The sequence below is a fragment of the Silurus aristotelis genome (genome assembly GCF_946808225.1).
Source record: "Silurus aristotelis genome assembly, chromosome: 12".
Lineage (NCBI taxonomy): Eukaryota > Metazoa > Chordata > Actinopteri > Siluriformes > Siluridae > Silurus > Silurus aristotelis.
Genome location: NC_139585.1, coordinates 25,917,597 through 25,939,131, shown reverse-complemented (window position 1 = coordinate 25,939,131; position 21,535 = coordinate 25,917,597). Strand labels below are relative to the sequence as shown.

General features: G+C 36.1%; 1 protein-coding gene and 1 long non-coding RNA gene across 3 annotated transcripts in view; one reads left to right on the top strand and one right to left on the bottom strand.

The window, feature by feature from the left end:
* The window catches only part of LOC310734807, a 195,283-nt gene extending 184,704 nt beyond the window's left edge, over nt 1–10,579 (bottom strand). Inside the window, exon 1 of the long non-coding RNA XR_014536148.1 lies at nt 9,925–10,579. This is a non-coding gene — a long non-coding RNA (uncharacterized lncRNA). The remainder of the gene's footprint in view (nt 1–9,924) is intronic.
* LOC310734703 (integrin alpha-M-like) overlaps nt 1–20,981 on the top strand; it is a 266,739-nt gene extending 245,758 nt beyond the window's left edge. The window contains exons 17-30 of one of the 2 annotated variants that reach the window (XM_083557075.1): nt 10,853–11,001; nt 11,560–11,691; nt 11,940–12,013; nt 12,139–12,280; nt 12,947–13,045; nt 13,809–13,888; nt 15,717–15,803; nt 15,980–16,058; nt 16,151–16,243; nt 18,361–18,441; nt 18,562–18,672; nt 18,775–18,888; nt 20,289–20,399; nt 20,500–20,981. In XM_083557075.1, the coding sequence (XP_083413201.1) occupies nt 10,853–11,001; nt 11,560–11,691; nt 11,940–12,013; nt 12,139–12,280; nt 12,947–13,045; nt 13,809–13,888; nt 15,717–15,803; nt 15,980–16,058; nt 16,151–16,243; nt 18,361–18,441; nt 18,562–18,672; nt 18,775–18,888; nt 20,289–20,399; nt 20,500–20,598 (1,451 nt within the window). In that variant the 3' untranslated portion in view covers nt 20,599–20,981. The remainder of the gene's footprint in view (nt 1–10,852; nt 11,002–11,559; nt 11,692–11,939; nt 12,014–12,138; nt 12,281–12,946; nt 13,046–13,808; nt 13,889–15,716; nt 15,804–15,979; nt 16,059–16,150; nt 16,244–18,360; nt 18,442–18,561; nt 18,673–18,774; nt 18,889–20,288; nt 20,400–20,499) is intronic. The other variant, XM_083557073.1, reaches the window with a different exon arrangement.
* Nucleotides 20,982–21,535: the final 554 nt, after the last annotated feature.

Below are 21,535 nucleotides of genomic sequence, written 5' to 3'. Positions count from 1 at the left end.
GTACCTCCAATTCTCCAGGCTCATGTCCAAACCATCTCATTCACGTCTCTGTCACCTTGTCCCCAAAACGTCCTACTGTACATGCACTGTCCCTCTAATAAACTCGTTTCGAATTCTGTCTATCCTCGGCACTCCCAAAGAAAGTCTAACACAAAGTTACTCTAAATATATATATTTATATATTATTTTAGTAGGAGGCAGGAAATAGTTAATTCTCCCATAACTGCAATCACAGAAAAACTTCGATATTTATTCAATCAAGACTGATTAAATGTCAAAAATAGTTGTTGGATAAATGATTTGAAGGGTAAATTTTTTTGTAAATACCTTAACTTGTAGAAGCTCCACATCTTTTTATCCAAATCATCCTTGTCACCGAGTTAGTAACAATACACTTAATATTGCTATTCTGCCCCGACTTGCATATTATTATTATTATTATTTTGCGACTGTAAGGTGCATGCGCCACATCTACATTTGCTCCTTATGGCAGCAAATCAGGTAAAGTGTATGTAATTTAATGAGGTTGGATTTGGATACATTATATTCATGTTATGAAAGAGTAATTTGGAACAATAACACTTATTTTATAGCATTTTAAATATATCTTATTTTAATTGCTTTCTTAGGTTCAATTAGCTGAAAGAATAATTTTTTTGAGTGTATTGTTTTCAATTGTTTCCCAAAAATTGGTTAACCACACCGAAACGTCTAAAATCGTTTATCTCCCTGTACCGTGCGTCGCAAAAACTATGTTTTCACATTTATCCACTTTAGAGAAAGTTTTTGAAAAGCTATGTTTTTGTTGACATATTCAGACAAAAACGTATTAGTGTGGACATGACCTTTAAAAGTTTGAGCAAGAGCGTTATTGCATTGCTTTTTTTTTTTTACTTTTTAGTCATCTATTTTTGACTGAAACATGCGTCTATGTGTCACCAGCAAAGCGGTGCCATGTAAAGTATTACGGACAATATTCAGTCACATACTATTCATCTACATCCAGGAAATGGATGTAGATGAATAGTATGTGACTTTTTTTTTCCAGTACCATTTAATAATAAATAAAATTATCTGTCGAAAGGAATATTGCTATCTACTACTGTATATGGTCTTATAATTTCCACTGAAATCAAGATAAAACAAGCAAACAGATCTAACCTTGATTAAAGGTTGAGCATCACTCTTTTTTTTTTTTTTTTTTTTTACAGGAATTTGGATATAAAACAAACATTGGCCTAGTATTTATTTTTTTTTTTTACAATATATTTAAATATCAAATGTGCATTTCTAAACCATGTATACTTGTATACTAAACATGTATTCCTTCTTCAAGTATTTGGTTTACATTTCTGCTTGTGTCTCCATTGTGATTACAACAAATCCTGTGATATTACCCATGCAATAAAGTGTAAAAATCATAACACCAGTTTCATACACTCATATGCTTCTACTATTCAAATGCTACAACAGAAATAAAAATGTGTGTGTCTTTAGGGTCAAATAATAATGGGTGCAGTTGGAGCCTTTCAGTGGAAAGGTGGTTATCAGATGTACTACCTTGGAGAACCTTCGGGATCCTTTAAGATGGGTGACAATGATGACAGTTATTTAGGTAAGATTTCTTTCAAACCTAAGCCATTGAAGTCATTTTTTTATATTTTGTACAGAAGCCAAAACACTGCATAGTCAAAGGTTTGTGGGCACCCGACTCTCACAGCCATATGTCCTTGATTGGAATAAAAAATTATTTGACTATGGCAATGCAATTATATTAGCGATTATAATATTGATTAACTTGAATATGGCAATTAAAGACTTGGGTTGTTCCCAGCATGCAGTAGCTAGTACTTACCAAAAAAAAGACGTACCTAAAAAAGACAACGAGTGACAAGGTCATGGCCATCCAAGGATAATTAATATGCATGATAAATGCCAGCCCAGCTGATCCAATCTCAAAAAAGACTCCAACTTACAATGGAGATGGGTTCCGATAATGCGGTTTCTCCCACTCCAGCTCTCATGGAGCTGCTTAGCGGGCGCACCCCCAACCACAACCCAGTACCTCTCTTCATTGAAGAAACAGAAAAAGAACATCCCTGTGAGGGATCCTGTGTGATGCTCTTCCTGGGAGTCCTGGGAGATGACAGATCTCAATTTTCTCAAATTTCAATTAGAGGGCTTCGGACAAAAAGTCGTAACATAGGACGTTCTGAGGATCATGCTGGGAAATATCGGGGAAAGGGTTGCACCTCATTACCCCCGCCCTGACACTTCCAGGGACCTGGTCCATTAACCCTGCCATGCTCAGTGCTTCAGGGAACGGCCAGCTCCAGCGAGCACTCTCCTTCTGCCTAGCTGTGCCCCCACACACTAGACAGGGATTGGTCAATCTGGCAGTTTTGGACTGTCATTCCCATAGTGTTGTTGACTCAGCTCGAGTTCCTATCTTTGTGAAGAGGGCCAAAGGAGGCAAATTTGGTGAGTAAGGTGGGTGCGGAAGTGAGATTATGTTTCCTGTAATAAACTCACATGTGTGGAGAGCGTGGTGACAGGGTGCGCACATGGTCAGAACAGCAGACTTGATGATGCACATGGTAGGAATAGCACCAGCTGCGCAACTTGAGATTTACACAGGACAATGTCTTTTGGCACACTGACTTATGAAGCACGGTGCTCCATGTGACTCTTCGTGCAGCCTTGTGATGTCCTGATGATATGTTACAAAACTAGTCTTAAAACCTTTTGATACCAGCTCATAACTACTACAGACCAGTCAAAGCGTCCATGCTGGCCCTGGTCCACTACCAAAATCACCAATCATGTTAAGATGATAATCAGAACTGGACTATGGAGTAGAGGAAGAAGATGGCTTTGACTGATAAATTGTGTATTCTATCTTGTCATGTGGAAAGACAGATGTGTGTACATTTATTTTTTATGAACAATGGGATGAAGGCAAACCGGAAAGGCAGGGTGATGCTCTGGAATCTAACATTGTTGAAGGTCAAATGCACCGCTTCATAGCAACAGTGTTCCACAATGTCAGTGGCCTCAGTCAGCAGGAGAATGCACACTCCCAGGCTGCAAAAAATGTTTAGGAATCATTTGAGAACCATTACAAAAGGCTCAAGGTTTTGACCTTGGAGGCCTTACCTCTCAACCTGATCTAATGACCTGATGCTAAGATCTGTTTACTTGTCACATGTACTTTACAACACAGCGAAATTGTTTCATCGCATGTCCCAGTGTTGTTAGAAAGCTGGGGTCGGGCCACATGGTCAGCCATGATACAGCACCTCTGGAGCACAGTGGCTTAAGGGCCTTGCTCAAGGGCCTAACAGTGCCAAATTTACACCTTTAGAGTTGTTGTGGAGTTCATGACTCAATGGGTCAAAGCTGTTTTGGAGCAAAAGCAGGAACTACAGAAAATGTATGTTATGGCTGATCTGTAAAAGTTTGTAATTCTCATATGAGGTGGAATTGTGCATGATGATAGTCAGAAAACAATCCACAACATTGCTGCAGCTGTCGGTGTGTCATTCAAAAGAGTCCAGGCAATCATCATGTGTGATTTGTGCATGTGCTGTGTTGCTGCCAAGTTCATCCCCAGGCTGCTGACCCAGGACAAAGGGAACACCACGTTGAAGTCAAGAATTTCTTCAGCATGGTGTGGATGACCCATCCTTGATATCGGGGATCATTACCAGTGATAAAACTTAGGTATGACCCTGAAACGAAGCAATAGTCTTCACAGTGAAAGAATCCATCAGCTCCACGACTGAAAAAAGGCAAGGCAGGTCCACACCTCAAACAAGGGCATGCTCATCATCTTTTCGACATTCTCTGCATTGTGCATCAAGAATTCGTCCCCTGGGGATCAGACCATCAATAGCAAGTTCTATTGCCAAGTTTTAAAGAATCTGAGGGATAACATTTGGCGAAAGAGACAGAGCTAGAACAGAGCTAGTCTTGAAATAGTTGGATACCAACTAGTATTTACTGTATGTCTGTATATAGTGCTATAATACATCTGGGAGTAAATATGCCCCTCTTGTGTTCACAGGTTATTCCATGACAGTAGCAAATGTAACGAAGAATAACTACATTATTCAGGGAGCTCCAAGACATAATCACACGGGCAAAGTGATCATATCAGACACTACAGGCACTGTTTATTCACTGGATTCTCCTGAGGTGATCTTATTAGTTACTCCTATATATCATAAAATGTGCACTGCAATACATCACATAATAAATTGTTGCTACACAGTATTTAATCCTAGGGATGTATTTTGTGCATTCACCTGAATCAGAAAAATCCAGTCATCTTGTTTGTTTGTTTTTTTTTCAGCCTCAAATTGGTGCCTATTATGGTGCTGAGTTATGTGTGGTGGACTTGGATTCGAACACATTGTCTGACATTCTACTTGTTATTGCTCCACTGCAAATTGAGGGGGATCAGGAAGGAAAGGTTTTTGTCTACACCTTTATGCAATCCCAGGTAAAGCGAAACCACAACAGTGTAAAAGTAACAAAACAGAATTTGTTTTCTTATTCTTAAGATCTAACTGAAAATACCTGTTCCAGAGAAGATTAACAACTTCGAATTGCACAATTTTACCAGAGATTCTCAATCTCAGGCTTCGAAAAATCTCAGGAGTCTCTACTTAGTAACATTTGACACTTACTGAAAATAAATTTGATCAACATAATATGAACATTTGTTTTCCACTTCCCTTCACTTATCCCAACCAAGTGGCAGGCATTGAAGCATTGAGATATCAAATCAAATCAAATTTTATTTGTCACATACATACAGAGTATGACATGCAATGAAATGTTTTTTACGTCTGTCTGGCATTTAAGCATAAAAAGGAATAGAATTAAGGATAAAAATAAAACAAAAAAAGATAGAATTAAGGATAAAAATAAAAATAAAAAAAGGCAGATAAATAAAAAAGTATAAAATATATGAAAATATATGTATATACATGGATGTTTATGGCAGATATTGACAGTACAAATTAAAGTGATTAGTGATTGTCCTTGAAGTGTCCATTTGCAATATGGTGTGGTATAAAGTGACACAGAGTTAGGGTCATAGTGCAGAAAAAGTTGTGCAGAAATGAGTAATGATGAAGAGGGAGGTCTAGTACTAGATCCTGGGTTTTTCCTGGTTTAAACTCTGAATGGCCTGCAGGAAGAAGCTCCTCCTCATTCTCTCTGTTTTGTCAAGAAGCAGAAGTGCTTCCCTGAAGGCAACAGTCCATTGTTGGGATGGCTGAGGTCCTCCACAATCTTACTGGCTCTGGTCCGGCACTGCGTGCTGTCTTCTTCTCATTGGTCTCTCTCTCCCTAACAAAGCTGGGCTGGAAAAAAGTCTCAAGCTCATACATATCATTTGGCACAGTTACTTGACTGTTAATTTCTGTAAAGCTGCTTTGAGAAATGTCTGTTGTAAAAGTACTATAGAAATAAATTTGACTTGACTAGATGTCCAGGTCAGGGAGCTCGGTGCGGATGGTACGTTCAGCTGCCCACACCACCCTCTGGAGGGCTTGCCTGTCCTGCATATTGATGTTTCCGAACCAGGAAGTGATGGTACACGTCAGAACGCTCTCAATGGTGCAGGTGTAGAAAGTCTTTAGCACCTGAGAGGGTAGTTTAAAGTCCCTTAATTGTCTCAGATGGTACAGACGCTGCCGGGCTTTCGTCACCACGGTGTTGATGTGGCAGGACCAAGACAGGTCCTGTGTGATGTGAACACCTATGTACTGGCACCTTAGAGGGTTTCAGTGACTGAGTTAAAGAGGGGTAGCCAATACATGATTGTGTGTTGTCCTTTTTTACCATTAAAAAACCCCAGCACATAGGGAAGATAAAGTGAACTGTATTATGCCAGCAGCAGGGTACTCACTAATGTACATCTCTTTCACTTGTGTACTTCTCTTTCAGTGTGCGTAGTGTGATCATCCGTCTCCACACTACTCTGTCCTCTACATTTGCCTCTTTAAATCCAACTACCTGCACGTCTTCCCTCAGCAGATCCATAAATGTTTTTGGTCTTCCTCTTTTCCTCCTTCCTGGTGGCTCCATCCTTAGCATTCCTCTACCTATATACCCAATGTCCCTCCTCTGCACATGTCCAAACCAATCTCAATCGGGTCTCTCTCACTTTGTTTCCAAAACATAGTGCATGCATGGTCCCTCTCATAAACTAATTTCAAATTCTGTATATCTTCCTCACTCCCAATGAAAATTCTGGTTTGTGAGCCGCATGTTTGATTTGGCTGGATGCCCTTCCTAAGCAACCCTCCCCATTTATCTGTGATTGGGACCAGCACTAAGAGTGCACTGGCTTGTGCAACCCTAATAGCTGGGTTAATCTAGAATCTAGACCTCTCCTGCTTTAATGTGATGAAACACAAAGAGAACTTTACATTTTGTTGTCAATTTAGTGGTATTACAAATGACTGGCATACAGTATTGTGTGTTACGAACATGTTATGAAAGTTTGTAAAAATGTCTACAAAAGGAATAATATTTTAAAAAGCCATCACATATAAATAACTGACCATAAATTGCAGTTAACAGTAATCAATTAAACAATGTAAAGTTTTTGACTTGGTTTATTTGATTACTGTAAACTGCATTATTTTCATTAGATGCCATGTAATTTTAGAAGAAAACTGACAGGTGCATTATTTTAAGCATCTCCTGTAGGCTTGGGCTGTTGTACCTGTTTCTGTTCCTCTTGTAGGACATGTTTACTTTAAAAGTGACCCACGACTTACCGTTATGTTCTTTAGCAACACACAAACTTTTTTCTGCATGTTTTACAGGTAATATACATTCAGGTACTAAAAGGAATTCCAGGACAAAGAGGAAGGTTTGGAATGACGTTGGCCAGCCCTGCAGATCTAAACAGGGATGGTAAGATGGATGTAGTGGTAGGAGCACCTCTAGAGGACAATGGCCAGGGCAGCATCTACATCTTTAATGGAAGAAATGCAGATATTGCCACCACCCATTCACAGGTCAGACAAAACTGTATGACAACTTCCTATTGCCATTCAGATTTCATTATTTAAAATGTGTTGTAATAAACAGAAAGCTGAGATTGTTTGAACTTGACCAGGAAGACCTTCAAGAAACTCAACCACTGAAAATGTCCAAACTATTCGGCAACTTTTGCATGATAATCATCGAAAAGTCCACAACTAAGGGTTTTTACAAATTTCGGAAAGAGTGATGGGGATCCATGTGATAAAACCATGCCAATTCATTAAAAATAATTAAATTAAATTCCTTTTTCATTTGAAGAATGTTTCAAACAAGGGTCATTGACAATTTAACAATGGAGCTCAACCCCCGAAAATGTCGAAACCATTTGGCAACTCGTGCATGACGATCGTCAAAGAACTTAGCATGAACTAATTTCTGCACACACCCTACCTGCCAGATTTGACTCCTGCAGACTTTGACCTTTTCACGAAGATGAAGATCTAGCTCAGGGGTCACGTTTTGACACCACTGCAGAGATCCAGTGATGTATTGCTGTGCAAGGAGACTATTTTGAAGGTTATAGTGTGTAAACGAAGATAATTAAAGTTCTTTTTGTCAGGAAAGCTCTCACAGGACACTGTGCAAGGCCAGACTATTCTATCAGAAAAGCAGGGGACAGGGTGCACGGCTAGATTATCCTGTCAGAGACTCTTGCAGGTGTGACTAGGTGAGTGAGGACCCAAAATGCAGGATGCACACATGGAGTAAGGAAATTACAGGTTTTAATGGGGCACAGGCAAAAACAAAGTATAAAAAACAGTCCAGGGTCTTAACACAGGCGAACAGGGCAATGCAGGGAGAGAAGCAAAACCAAAAAAAAAAAAAAAAAAAAAAAAAAAAAAAAATCTAAGACAGCAACTGAGCAATACAGGGCAGAGCAAAACACAGACCAAACATACTGTAGTCCAGAGTTCAAAACCAGAAACAGAGCAGAACAGGGGGCAGGAGCAGGAGCAGGAGCAGGCAGGGTGGCAAGAATAATCCCATGGCCTTTAGGAAGCCGGTCAGATAATCTGGCCCTGAGCTAAAGTCTCAGGTGTCTTAAATACTGGGAGGCGCAGGAAAAACAGCAAGATGGCCGCTGACCCGGAAGTCTTGCGAACAGAGCTAGTCTTGAAACCATTTGATAACACCTCATAACTTGCAGTGAAGGAAATACAAACCTGACATGTTCCTTCTTAGATTGTGCATTTCCCTGGAGTGTCTAATTACTGTCTAATTTGATAGATAAATCTGTGTTGATAATTTTTCAATCTTTGGTAGCTTTGGCTTTTCTGCATCACTTGGTGTCTAAGTAATACAGAAAGGAGAAAGAAGACCTGGGGATGGGCTTTGCTAGGTCTACTATGCTGTGTAGGGCAATTCCAATCCTGCCATTTTGAGCTGTTGTGTCTATTTAACACAATGGCCCAACCAACTCAACTCAGGGACTGGGTTATGCAGATGATTCAGCAATTTTGGTCCCTTTATATCTTCTTATATTTTATTTAATGTTTCTATGCACAATCCTACATCACCTGCTTAATTTTTTATTGTTATCTACATTTAGCAGCTAATGTAAATGATACAGAAAATTGCAAAACAGTAAAAGGTTCACTCATTCAAGATGAATTCTGTTTTGTGTCTCTCTACTGACAGAGAATCAGTGGCTCGTCTGTACGCTCCGGGCTGCAATATTTTGGTATTTCTCTGAGTCAGTCCTCTCTGTACCACAGTCAAGACCAGCTGCCAGATCTCGCTGTTGGTTCCAAAGGAGCAGTCACACTTTTAAGGTCTGGCATTTCGAATCTCACAATAGTTGGTGTGATGCTGGTGTGAGATCATCAGCAACCGCAGCAGTTTCCACTGATTTTTAAAAACATGCTGCAAACCAAAAACAAATTTCTAACCACAAATCTATCAGCAACACTCGTAGTCGACTACTTAAAGAGTTATTAACACAAATAGTAGCAACAGCTACATAGCATATGTATATAAATCATTGTTAGAGTGGCATCATAAGCTAAGTTAATATTACAATGTGGTACTATGTGAATGAAGTAACAGAAATTTCTGGTATATTTGCATATTGACATGGACATAAATGGGATTTGTATAATACATTTTTCCTTATTTTGATAATATAATTTTTTCTTTTTTTTTTTCTTTACAAATGTATATTTACATATTTTTATATATATATATATATTAAAAGAGCAAATTCGGATTACATGTGGAAGGCAATGCTCAAAAATAACATCATATTATGACCAGGTGACCCAATTTTTTTGGAAATATAGTGTATGTTTGCTGGTTCTTTTTAAAATTGCCAAATTTTTACAATAATTCTAACACATTCATGTTTTTTTGTGAACCATTTCAGTATGTATGTGACCATATGGCCTTTTTGAAGCCTTTAACCAGAACAGGTTTTCTTGTAGGCACCGTGTCATGCCGGGTGCACACTGTGTGATTTTTGATTGTCAAGTCAAGTTTATTTGTATAGCGCTTTTCACAACAGATATTGTCTCAAAGCAGCTTTACAGAAATCAACAGTCAAGGTAAATGGTGTGCATTTATCCCTGATGAGCAGCCGTGGCAACTGTGGCAAGGAAAAACTCCCTTAGATGTTATGAGGAAGAAACCTTGAGAGGAACCAGACTCAAAAGGGAAACCCATCCTCATTTGGGTGACATCAAGAGTTTGATCATAAATCTTTCAACAATGATTGTCTATTGTGATTGCTGCTTGTCAGACTGAGCGAGCATGATCTCCATGTCACACTGTAGGATCTCAATGATTATAATGTAAAAAACTGCCACACACAAGAAAAAGACTCGTACGAAGTTTCACATCATAAATCCGTGATGTTCAGACCTGCGTTCTCTCACTAATGATAGCAAGCAGCAAACAAAAACAATTTGTAGCGTTAATTTTGTTCATGACAGGCCTTGATAATAAAAACTCCATACAGACACACCTTATTTTACCTCCATAACTTAATAAGTTTCTCTTCTTGCTGTACTGTCCACCTGACTCGTTTCCACATTCCTTGAAGGGGTTTGTATTTGTTGCGCTAACTTTGCCATCAGTTTCTACTTGTTCTTGGTTTAACAGTTGTTGTAAAAGAAGTTACACTGCAGCAAAGAGTCTGAAATCTTCTGACATCCCAGAATTTTATCAGAGAAAAAGAAAATTACACAATGGCCATTAATAAGCTGTCAGTGAACAAACCAGCGATTAAAGGCTACAGATTTTAACCTCAGATTATAGGATTCTTCACGTATTATTAAAATTTGTCTCAGTCAAATAAATTGTAGACAGAACTGCACAGTTTGAGTCCGGAACTAGGACAGAACCTTTATTTCTAAATTAGTTTGATTTTGGCTTTTAGTCTAATATATGTTTTTGTTTTGTGTCGAATTTTGTCAATGACGTAGCTCAAAATCCCAATTAAGTCCATTTCAGATGTAGTATTGCAACACAATAAGTTAACATGCTTTGTTCAATGTTTTATTTCTATTGTATGTTGTTTTGCTCAGATCGAGACCCATCGTGGATTTGAGGAACACCCTAACCTACAGCCCGTCCAAAATCCCCACCCGAGACACTGACTGTACCAGTCCTTTGAGAAACACCCTAAAATTGTGTTTCACCATGGATAGATTGAAAAATGATCCCCGATCAGGTTTTCATGTCTATTCTTATATCTATTTATTGCAATAGCCAATGACTGCACCAACAAAATAACAAGGTATGTTTGTCTTCACAAAATGTATGATTGTTGTTATTTCTCTTTATTTAGACTTGAATGCAAATATAAACTATACCATAAAACTTGATGCCAAACGACAAAGCTACCGGGCCTACTTTTCAGACAAAATCCGTGATCTCTCTCGCATGATATCTGTGTCGCTGCAGGAAAAGTGCGATGAACATAATTTTTTTATAGAGGTATTTGAAATGCTCCTTTTAAAAAAATTATTCATTTAAAATGGGACAAAACAAAAACCAGGCTAGTTTTATAAAAATATTATTAGCTTGCTCCTATATTTATTATTATATTATATTATATTATATTATATTATATTATATTATATTATATTATATTATATTATATTATATTATATTATATTGATAAATATATTCTTCATTTTTGTGTTAACATGAAAATGATTATTATTATAATCTGAGGAAGAAGTAAATTGTACCATTTTGAGTCTCTGACAGCAAAACAATATACTTTTTATTTGTCTAAAACGTTTAGATCATTCTACATCTTCCCCATAGTTCTACAACATTTCTTTGTAAATTATAGTAGTTCCTTACATTTTGCTCTACTACTGCAAGTAAAAAAAAATCTGTTTTCTACTCGCATTCATATACAATCAGGACATATCTTCATATTGTACATATTTTCACTGTCTTTAAGTCACTCGATCTAATTTATTCAAACTGAAGATGATTACTTTCACCTTACATCTTGCTTTTTGTTTCCACCTGCTTTTACAGGCCTGCCCTAATGATGCACTAAACCCAATAATTACTGAGTTAGTGTATACATTTGAGGGTCTCCCTAGTCAAAAATTAGGCAATTTACGTCCAATGCTCTCTCCTACTGTAAAGTACACAGCGGATTATAATGTAAGTCCTGCGAGTCTACAGATTTTTTAGATTAGAACTGAAGCAGTAACATGTTTTTTCTTATTGCTTTCTTATTATTGGTTCCAAATGTATCAAACACATTGTCAATAATTACACATTGTTTATTTGTGCATCAAAATATCTGTATATACAGTTATATCAGTTCTGTTTTCTGAAGTTTTTTTATATCAATTATGGAAACGTTAGACTTTGCATGTGACTCTTCATTATGTGAACTATTTTCTCAGCTGGATTTTGAAATAAACTGTGGAACCAATAACATTTGCATCGATAATCTCAAAGTGGATTTGAACTTTTCTGGGTAAGATGATTCGGGAGAACCAATGAAGGCAAAATATTGGACTAAATGATTAGCAAAAACACTTATCAGAATCCTGACATGTCGGTGTTTTCACTTTGTTTTGTTTTTTCCTTTTACTTTTTCAGACAATCAGTTATAGAGGTTGGAATAATGCAGGAGATGAATGTGACAGTTTTCATACAGAACAGAGGGGAAAACTCCTATAACAGTCGAGTTGTTCTCAAATACCCATTCGGACTTTCCTTCAGACGATTCACCACTAAACAGGCAAGTGTCTGAAGTACAGAATGATATGTTTTGGGTCTTATTTATAGTGGAGTTGGAGAATATCTGTATAATTAGGCATGATTACAGAAATTGCACACATGGAGCAGCAGGTACCATTCCGTGTTTAGATTTGCCTGTATTGAAGGACATAACTATTCATGCACACACACATCATGTTTAGTCTACAGAGGTGTAAAGAATACCTCTAAATTATAGTTAAAAAAAAGTATACATACCTTATTGCAAAAGAAATCAGTCATCAGCTGAATTATATTCAAAAAGCAAAAATGATGCAAAAGGCAAGGATCAGTATAAAATACAGTAAACTAAAAAATAACAGTGTGTTATTTCTCCTGATATTATAAAAACCTAAAAATATAAAATAAAAAGTATTTATACTGATCTTATGAATGTGCGTGTGTGTGTGTGTGTGTATATGTGTGTGTGTGTGTGTGATTGGGTGCTAGGTTGGTCCGCCACGCCAGGTGTCCCACAATTTGTCCTCTTAATTCTCTGGGATAGAGTCCAGGCTTTCTTATAAACCATGTCTAGAATAAGTGGGATAGAAGATGATTGCATGGATGGAGGGATGGATGGATAAATGTTCAGACTGGACTCTGAGTAGCAAATGAAAAAAGATGTCTATCTTGGTTTCTCTCTGAGCAGGGCAGATTGGAGTGTGTATCTGTGGACAGTGATGAAAAAGCTGTCTTGGGGGAGACTACTTGTTACATCAGTAAACCCATCTTAAAAAAAAATTATTTGGTGAGTCCAAATGAGTTTCTACTTTCTTATTTTATTATTGGTAGTAAGGAAAATGGTGGACGTTATGAGTTTCAAGTTTTGTCTAACACATAGATGAGTGTAAGTAGTGTACGTTTGGGATTATTGGATAGATAAATAATACAACTCTAATTACAAAAAGTTGGTAGGCTGTGTAAAATGTAAATAAAAACGGATGAAATTATAAGGAAATAAAAAAGGTAATCTTGAATTTGATTGCTCTATCTCAAAAAAATTGGGATGGACAACAAAAGTTGAGGGTTATAAAAAACTGTATAGAATAATTGACAACAAGTCAGAAAGATGAAAAAGATAATAAAAAGTTTATGTTTGAGAGGCTTAGAGTTGTAAAAGTGGACAAGAATAGTTCAGATGCTGAATTGGCCTACCTGCAGTCTATAACTTTAACCATTTGAAAACATTTGGTGCTTCATGAAATGAAAAACCCAACAAAGGACACCCAGAATTCTAGCTGTGGATAAGCTAGAATCCTGCATCACAAACATATGGAACATTCCTCTCCCAAAACTTCAGCACCAGATCTCCTCAGTTCCCGAATGTATAGGGACACAAGACAAGATACCACACAGTGGTAAACATGGCCCTGTCCCAACTATTTTTTTTTTTTTTTGACACCTTATTTTTTTCTTTAAAATGGTACATATTCTCAGTCTAAACATTTGATATGTGGTAACTTTTGAAAAAAAAACTATGCAATATCTCACTTCCTGTATCACCTCCACAGGCTGTATTTGACGTTATGTATAACATAAACAAAGACAGTAATTTTGAAGGGAAGGTGACGATCACTGCAACTGCTTCCAGGTTTGTTCTTATATCATATTAACCAGTACATTCCACTAGATGGATTGCATTTGTATCTATTAAAATCCCGGAAATTTCTTTTGTCTAATGAGAAACATTCCATTCATTATTACACAATTAAGTTTTATTTGTTTAGATTTTTTTTTCTCTTCTAACTTTAAGACAGATTACATATTCAGAGAATATTTGTATTCAATGTGAATTGGTTTATTTGAAAGTAGACATTTCACGCTTTCTATTTATATATTTATTATGTCTGTGTGACAAGTGTTCATTGAGATTCAGGTTTTTTTATTTATGTGTATGTGAAGAGAGATGACAGAGACAGCAGCGATACATAAACATAAAAGTAGACCCCTTACAAATTAGAATAATGTATTGCTCTTATCTGTACGATCAAAAAAGACAGAGTAATTTAAGTTAGTTTCTGCGTTAGAGGAAAAAATGACACAAAACATGCCGGTTCATTTGCCGATTAATTGTGTGAATAATTGTGTGAATAATTGTGGATTTTGGTGCTGATTTGAGACTTGATGCATCAGTAAATCAAACGTTTAATTATTAAAAAATAAAGGAGTTCTATTTATTTTTTTATATTTGAAAGAATGTCGTGAATAAATGTGTGTTTCGCTGAATGTTTTAACTTCCCCTATTTTAGATTTATTTATATTTTGAATAAAAAAAAAAAAAAAAAGGTGCAGATATTTGTGAGAAAAAAAATTATCTTTATTCAATCTGGTAATGCAAATTATCATATGATGCACCACTCGTAATTGTTTTTGCATGCATGCATTCAAATGACATACAGTAGGTTTGGGCTTAAACATAATAGATAAGATCAATAATGTCTACTCTTTCCAAATTAAATTGCAATATACATAGATAACTAATCATCAGTGGTGTAAAGAGAAATCCTACTTAAGTAAAAGTATAGATCTATTACTGCAAAACTTACTCCATTACACGTTAAAGTCACCAATTCCAATAATACTTGAGCAAAAGTCTTTGAGTATCTGATTTGAACAGTACTTGAGTATTCGACTCATATTGAACTCTCAAAGATGCACTAGTCCTCGACACGTTAGTGAAAAGCCAAAAACAGTTGATTTGAGATTTTATTGCCTCAAATACAAATCAAATTGTACACCTCAACACTGCATTAACAACATTGAGATCAACACAACAGCCTTTTCAACATGGCAGAATAAAACAAAACTTAAACAAAACAAAGAAATAATAAGCAGTTAAACAAATTTTCAAAAAAGGAATCTTTATTCAACCAATAAAATTACAGGATCATGTCACAAAATAGAAGGACCATTAGGATTCAATAGACAAATCGATTAATAAACATTTCAGAAAAAGAAAAAACTAATATTCAAAGCTGACTGTAATTTGATGCACCTATCAGTCTCAGAAAGTATCGATCTTTTTATTCAACGTCAACTTAAGCTGGTTCTCAAAGTTTTTGGGGATTTATTCAAGCACTTTTTGGACTGAAAATGAGGGCAGTGGTGCTAAAAAGTTGCTCAGATGCAGATAGGGGAGTGTTGAGTCTTAATGACATCTTCAACAGAGGTGTAAAATGTAATTAATAACGCTCATCGTCCAATAAAATATAATGAGTGTAAAAAATACATCTATTGAATCATAAATGTTGTTGAGTTAAAAGTAGGATGAAAATGACTTCTGTACAGTAACAAAGTACATTTACTCCACACCACTGCTAATCGCATCAATAATATTGTATTAAAACAAATTTAAAAAAAAATTGTTTAAGACAAATAAGTTATTTACCAAACTGACACAAATATCCTGAAATTTCCAGTGACAATGACGAGCATGAACGGGACAATGAATTGTTCAAAGAAGTATCCATTGATGTTAAATATGCCATCTACATCGCACTGATCAGGTGAGTGAATTTTCTGATTTCTAGCTCAAATAGATATGTATAATTATAAATGTTATAAAGCTTGCCATATTCTCATTTCAGTAAATGGCCAAATAGTGTAATATGCCAAAAAAAGATTTAAATATACATAGTTATACACAATTAAATTATTTATTTTTTTACGATCTCTTGTCAAGGCACCAGAATTCCACTATCCACATTAACTTTACCGCAGGGAAAAATGACCTCCAGAAACCGATCCAACAAATATTAAAGGTATCATTAAAAAAAATAAAAGGAAACATCTGATATGCTACTATCTGGAAAGAATTACATAGTGTGATAATGACAACCTAATTTCCTCTCAGGTGGAGAATGACCTCAGGGATTTGAACGTGGACATTTTCATCCGAGTGCCTGTAAAATTGGGAGATAAAGACATCTGGACTAATACTGTGCAGGTACTGTAGACTGATATTATTTTAAATAAATATAAAAAATGCACAAATAATAGACTTTCAGTGCCGGTCCCAAGCCCGGATAAATGGGGAGGGTTGCGTGAGGAAGGGCATCCAGCGTAAAAACATGTGCCAAATCAAACATGCTGAGGATCCGCTGTGGCGACCCCTAATGGGAGAAGTCAAAAGAAAGTTTTATATCCTTAGTTGAACTGGAACGTTTCTCAGATCAGAAATGAAATTCTGTTCAACCTCCTCATCATGTTGTCACTTGTGCACATCATAAAAGCACTTTCTCGTTGCTTTGAACAAATTCTGAATGCTTTGGTACACTGATTGAATCAATTGTGTACAATTGTCTGCTGTTTCTACATTATCAATTGTTTATGTCATGTTGATCAAAATATATTTTACTGGCTCTCACCTGAATAGTCTTAACCCCCAAAACATCTAGGCATCAGTTCACTGAAAGAAATTGGTTAAACCAGTTGTCAAAATCCGTCAAGTTAAAAAATTTTTTTACTTGAATTGATGAATTGTGCAGAATCTTAAATGTCACTAATGAAGGCGAGTTATGGCATCAGATCAACCAATGATCAACTTGTTCTCTGAAATAGGTCAAAGGTGAATCTCATGAACCAGACAGAGTGAAACACCAAATAACATTTTCTATAAATGAATGAATACCCAGGAAATGAACAAACACCAGTACAGTACAGTAAAAGTGTGAATCATTTTTGGTCTCTTGCAAATCAATATCCCAAATATATTACTGTGCACATTTGTTCTGTTGAAATCCATAGATGTCATTCAGAAGAAATTCAGCCTTGTGCATTTTCAATTACTGGAATCCAAACTGTAGTTACATCAGGAAAACCATAAAACTATATGCCGTCATACTGACAACATGACTAAACATTTAGACGATCTTGTTTGTGAACAAACATTAAAGGACTTTCTGATGGTAATGAGATGTTCACAAGTACTTACTATTGAGAGATGAACTATGGATTTAAAGAAAAGTACAGGCTTTTGCAGGCAATCCATTGTTTTGTGCTGTTTGTACAATTGTTTTAAGAAGTGGTCTTTCTGGTTTGCAAGCTAGAAACGCTAGAAAAAGCAACTTTGAAAAAAATTACTTCTTCCGTGAAGGAGGCCTTAATGTGGGATCGGTTGACTGTTCCTCATAGGAAAACACTGTTGTAGAATGTTAAATAGAAGCCTCAAAAGTTTATTCGAAGCAAAATTATGATTATGATGGACTGCTTCTGCTTGGAAATTCCACTTGACTGAACTTCTGCTGTTGTGGTTGATCACTCGAAAATGTGTATTTGACCAGTCGAAGATCCTGCAATCATTTCTGGATTCTGATTATTCCTGATGATGATCTGATGATTCCTACTTCTCAATCTGGTTCTCTTCAGTTTGGAAAAAACCTTACGCTGCTGAGTATGTGTGTATATTTTGAATGAGGATGCTGTTAAACTCAAGAACCATTAAGATGGATTTAGATTGTAATTAATATAAAGAGTTTGGCTACAATGGCTTTGGGTTACATGAACAGTTTTATACTTGAGCAATTGATACCCTTAACAATGATGGAACTCTAATGCTTAGACATTTGGGGTCCCCGAGATAAGGATGTGTTCCCCTTTGAGTTTGGTTTCTCTCAGGGTTTCTTCCTTATACATCACAGTTTTTTGTTTCTAGCCAATTTCAGTGCTGGCTGAAAATTTCACAAGAAAAAAAACATCTACATCCAAATCTCACCATTTATTCATTGTTTAAACTCAACTGGATTGAACAGATTTTCAGTTTAGCATCTCAATTCAAATAAAAGTTATTTGTATTGCAAAAACAGAAAGTGTTTGACACTCTTCTAATAGAAGACTCTTTCCGGGATAACGGTGGGAGTGCTATATTGCTATGCAAGGTGAGTATTTTGAAGGTGATGGTGTGTATTGATACTTTTGAACTTTTTGATACCACCTCGTAAAAAGATGTATATGTCTCTATTAACTTGTTTCCTAATGGGAATTTGATTCATGCAAAAATGCACACATAAGTAGGTATATTCTTCAGTTCTTGTGAGGGTGGAACTTCTTGCTATGTTTTTCTAGATTCCTGGCTGCAATCTAGACAGACATGAGATACCAAATATCAAGGATTTTGTGTTAGCACTGCAAAAAAACCCTGAGGTGGTGAGTATTGCCTGGTACCATGCAAAAACAGTGAATCATCATTTGTCTACTAAAGAGTAATGAGTGAATAATATAATGAATTAATTTTGTTTGTGGTATATGGGAACTCTCTGTTATTAGAATTGCTCTATAGCCGTATGTGCAGTCTTTAAATGTGCTGCAAGTCTCACTAGAAGGCAGCCGAAATTCTACAACATGTCTGGTAATGTCAGCTCTGGGTGGATCGAACAGGTACAATATGTTAAATGTGCATTATTTCAATGATCTTACACCTTTTTTTTTTTTTTTAAATGTGTAGCCTTACTCATTCTTTATACCTTCTAAACTTTTTAGACCAGTTTGCGATCAGCAGTTTTCATGCTCACCTCTACAGCAACAATGGACTACAACAGAACAACATACATTTACTTTGCCTCTGATTCTGTAAACACTGAACCTACTGGCAAGGTACAGCAATTGATAAGACTCTATCAAAGCCAGATATGCTCATTTAATCTTTAATCTATTTTATAATCATTGTTACTATTTCGTTTATTTACTAAGCGACGAAACTATGAAGTAGCATTCAAGTGAATGAGTTTAAGTCACATGATTTTATGAACCACTAGTGATGAGAGTCAGTGTAAAGGATAAAGTAGCATTACAATGCAGACTGTACAATGATCTATACAATGAAATCTAAAGCTGCTGCATTGCTCTCTTTACATAGAGATAAAATAAGAATTTAAACCCAGTGCCATGATGATTAGCCAGCTGAATGGCATTGTGGGTAATGTAGGAAACTACATACCCAGGTGAAAGTTTCAGTGCAACTACAAAAGTCATCTGAAAATGTAATTATAAAAAACGAAATTTTGAAGGCCACTGAAAAAATTGTAAATTGTAAAATATGGAATTAATTCTATATGATAATTTCATGGGAATTGAAGCAACACCTCATGCCAGCTTCTAGTGTGTACATAAAATCACTTATTCCTTTACATATTATACAACCTTAATTACAAAAAGATGGGATACTGTGTAAAATGTTAATAAAAACAGAATGAAATGATTTGCAAATGCAGGGTAAATCTGTCATACAAGGAAGAAGGCAGTGAACTTGAGACAGACGTGCCACCATTGTCTCTTGGCCAAAGCTCATTTAAAATGTACTGCGGCAAAGTGGAAAATTGTTTGGTGGACAGAGCAACAAATGCTTCCAATAACACAATGCTAACTGCATAGGATATACTTGTATAGGAGTCTGGGTGATAAACTGACCCGCCTGTAGTCTAGACCTTTTACCATTTTAAAACATTTGGTGCATTATAAAACACAACAAAGGACACCCAGAACTGTTGAGAAGCTAGAATCCTGTATCTGACACATATGGGACAACATTCATTTTTTTAAGTTCCCAGATCCATACAGAGAGAAGATGTGATGCTACACAGTTGCAAACATGGCCCTGTCCTACTCATGATTAATTTTTTTCCATAAAATGGTCTATATTCTCACTTTATATCTTTTTTTGTTCTACTGTGAATAAAATATAGATTTATGAGATTTGCAAATCAATGCATTCTGTTTTTTATTTACATTTTCCAAAATTTTACATACAGTGTCCCGACGTTTTCAGAATTTGGGTTGTAATTACTGTGTAGAATTACAACCTAAATTCTGAAAAAGATCGGATGAGTGAAGGGAAAGAGCTCTTTTAAGGGGGGGCTGATTAAGGGAAAACAGGCTCTTAAAGGGCAGAATGCACAATAAGTATTTATGGACATTTTCCCCAGAATGTTTGTCCAACCCAACCCTGATCCAGAACCCTTGATCCAGACTGACTTGTTAATGTAATGGTGTTGCAGATTGATACCCAGGTGGAGGTGTATGAAGAGAAATTCCCTCTTAAGGAGACAATTGGAGGTGTCATAGGAGGGCTTGTGCTTTTGGCTCTTATTGCTGCTGGTCTCTACAAGGTCAGTAAATATATTATCAGTTTTTTCTCCTTTATTATTAATTTTTTCTTCAGATATTCTGTGCTCAGTAATATGTCACTTATTTTTTGATCTTGCGTAGGCCGGGTTCTTCAAAAGCAACTATAAGAAGATGTTGGAGGAAGCCGGAGCAGGGGCTGAGGGAACCGAAAATGGCGCAGAAGCACCAACTAAAGATTGATGTCTTATCTCTACATTACAGAGCCATATTTAATCTCATGTGTAGTTTAGCTTGTTAGAGACAAGTCTCTCTGTAATTCTAAAGAGAGGACACGGTGATAGTAATTTGATGAATATTAGAATTAGCATTAGCTGTCTTTTTTTAGCTCCTGCAAATTTAGGCAATGTTTGGACAGGCTTACAATACAGTGTGAAGTTTGTGGTCACCAGCATTCATGTTTGATTTTTATTTGCTGTAAATAAAGGGTTTCTGCTTACAGGATCTGATATGACAAAGGTGGTGTGTTTTTAATTCATGATTTAATGCTTCATACACATCATACTACAAAAGTCCTAAAAGGCCAGGCATTATATTATTATCGTCATCTCGACATAATTTTATCGACATAAAAGTTGTTTCTAGACATAAACATTATTAATCATAAATCTTATAAAACTTTAAGGTAACCTTCTCTACCTTTATTTTTGTCAGGTTCCCCTCTGGGACATCCCTCTCTCTCAATGCAGAGAAGTCAATATTTGCGGCGGGAAATTCGTAACTTTATGACAGAGATTGGAGACACCACCGTGTTCTCCAGGACATACACCAGAAATTTTCACAAGGCACAAGATTTTCGCAAAATACAGTTTACTTGAAAAAACGTGTTTTTACATTGAGACCACAAGAAAACTAGATCATGATCTCAAAAAAAAAAAAAAGAATAACTTTTATGTCGAGAAAACAAAACTTATGTTCTTGAGATCACGAGGGAAAAAAAATTATTTTATGTTGAGAAAATTAAGTATTGTGTTGTTTAGGCATGTTAAAGATGTAGCCTAGTGTGTCTTGATGGAAATATATACGCTTTTTTATTTGAAATGATGGAAGTTACTGGATTTTTATATATATATATATATATATATATATATATATATATATATATATATATATATATATA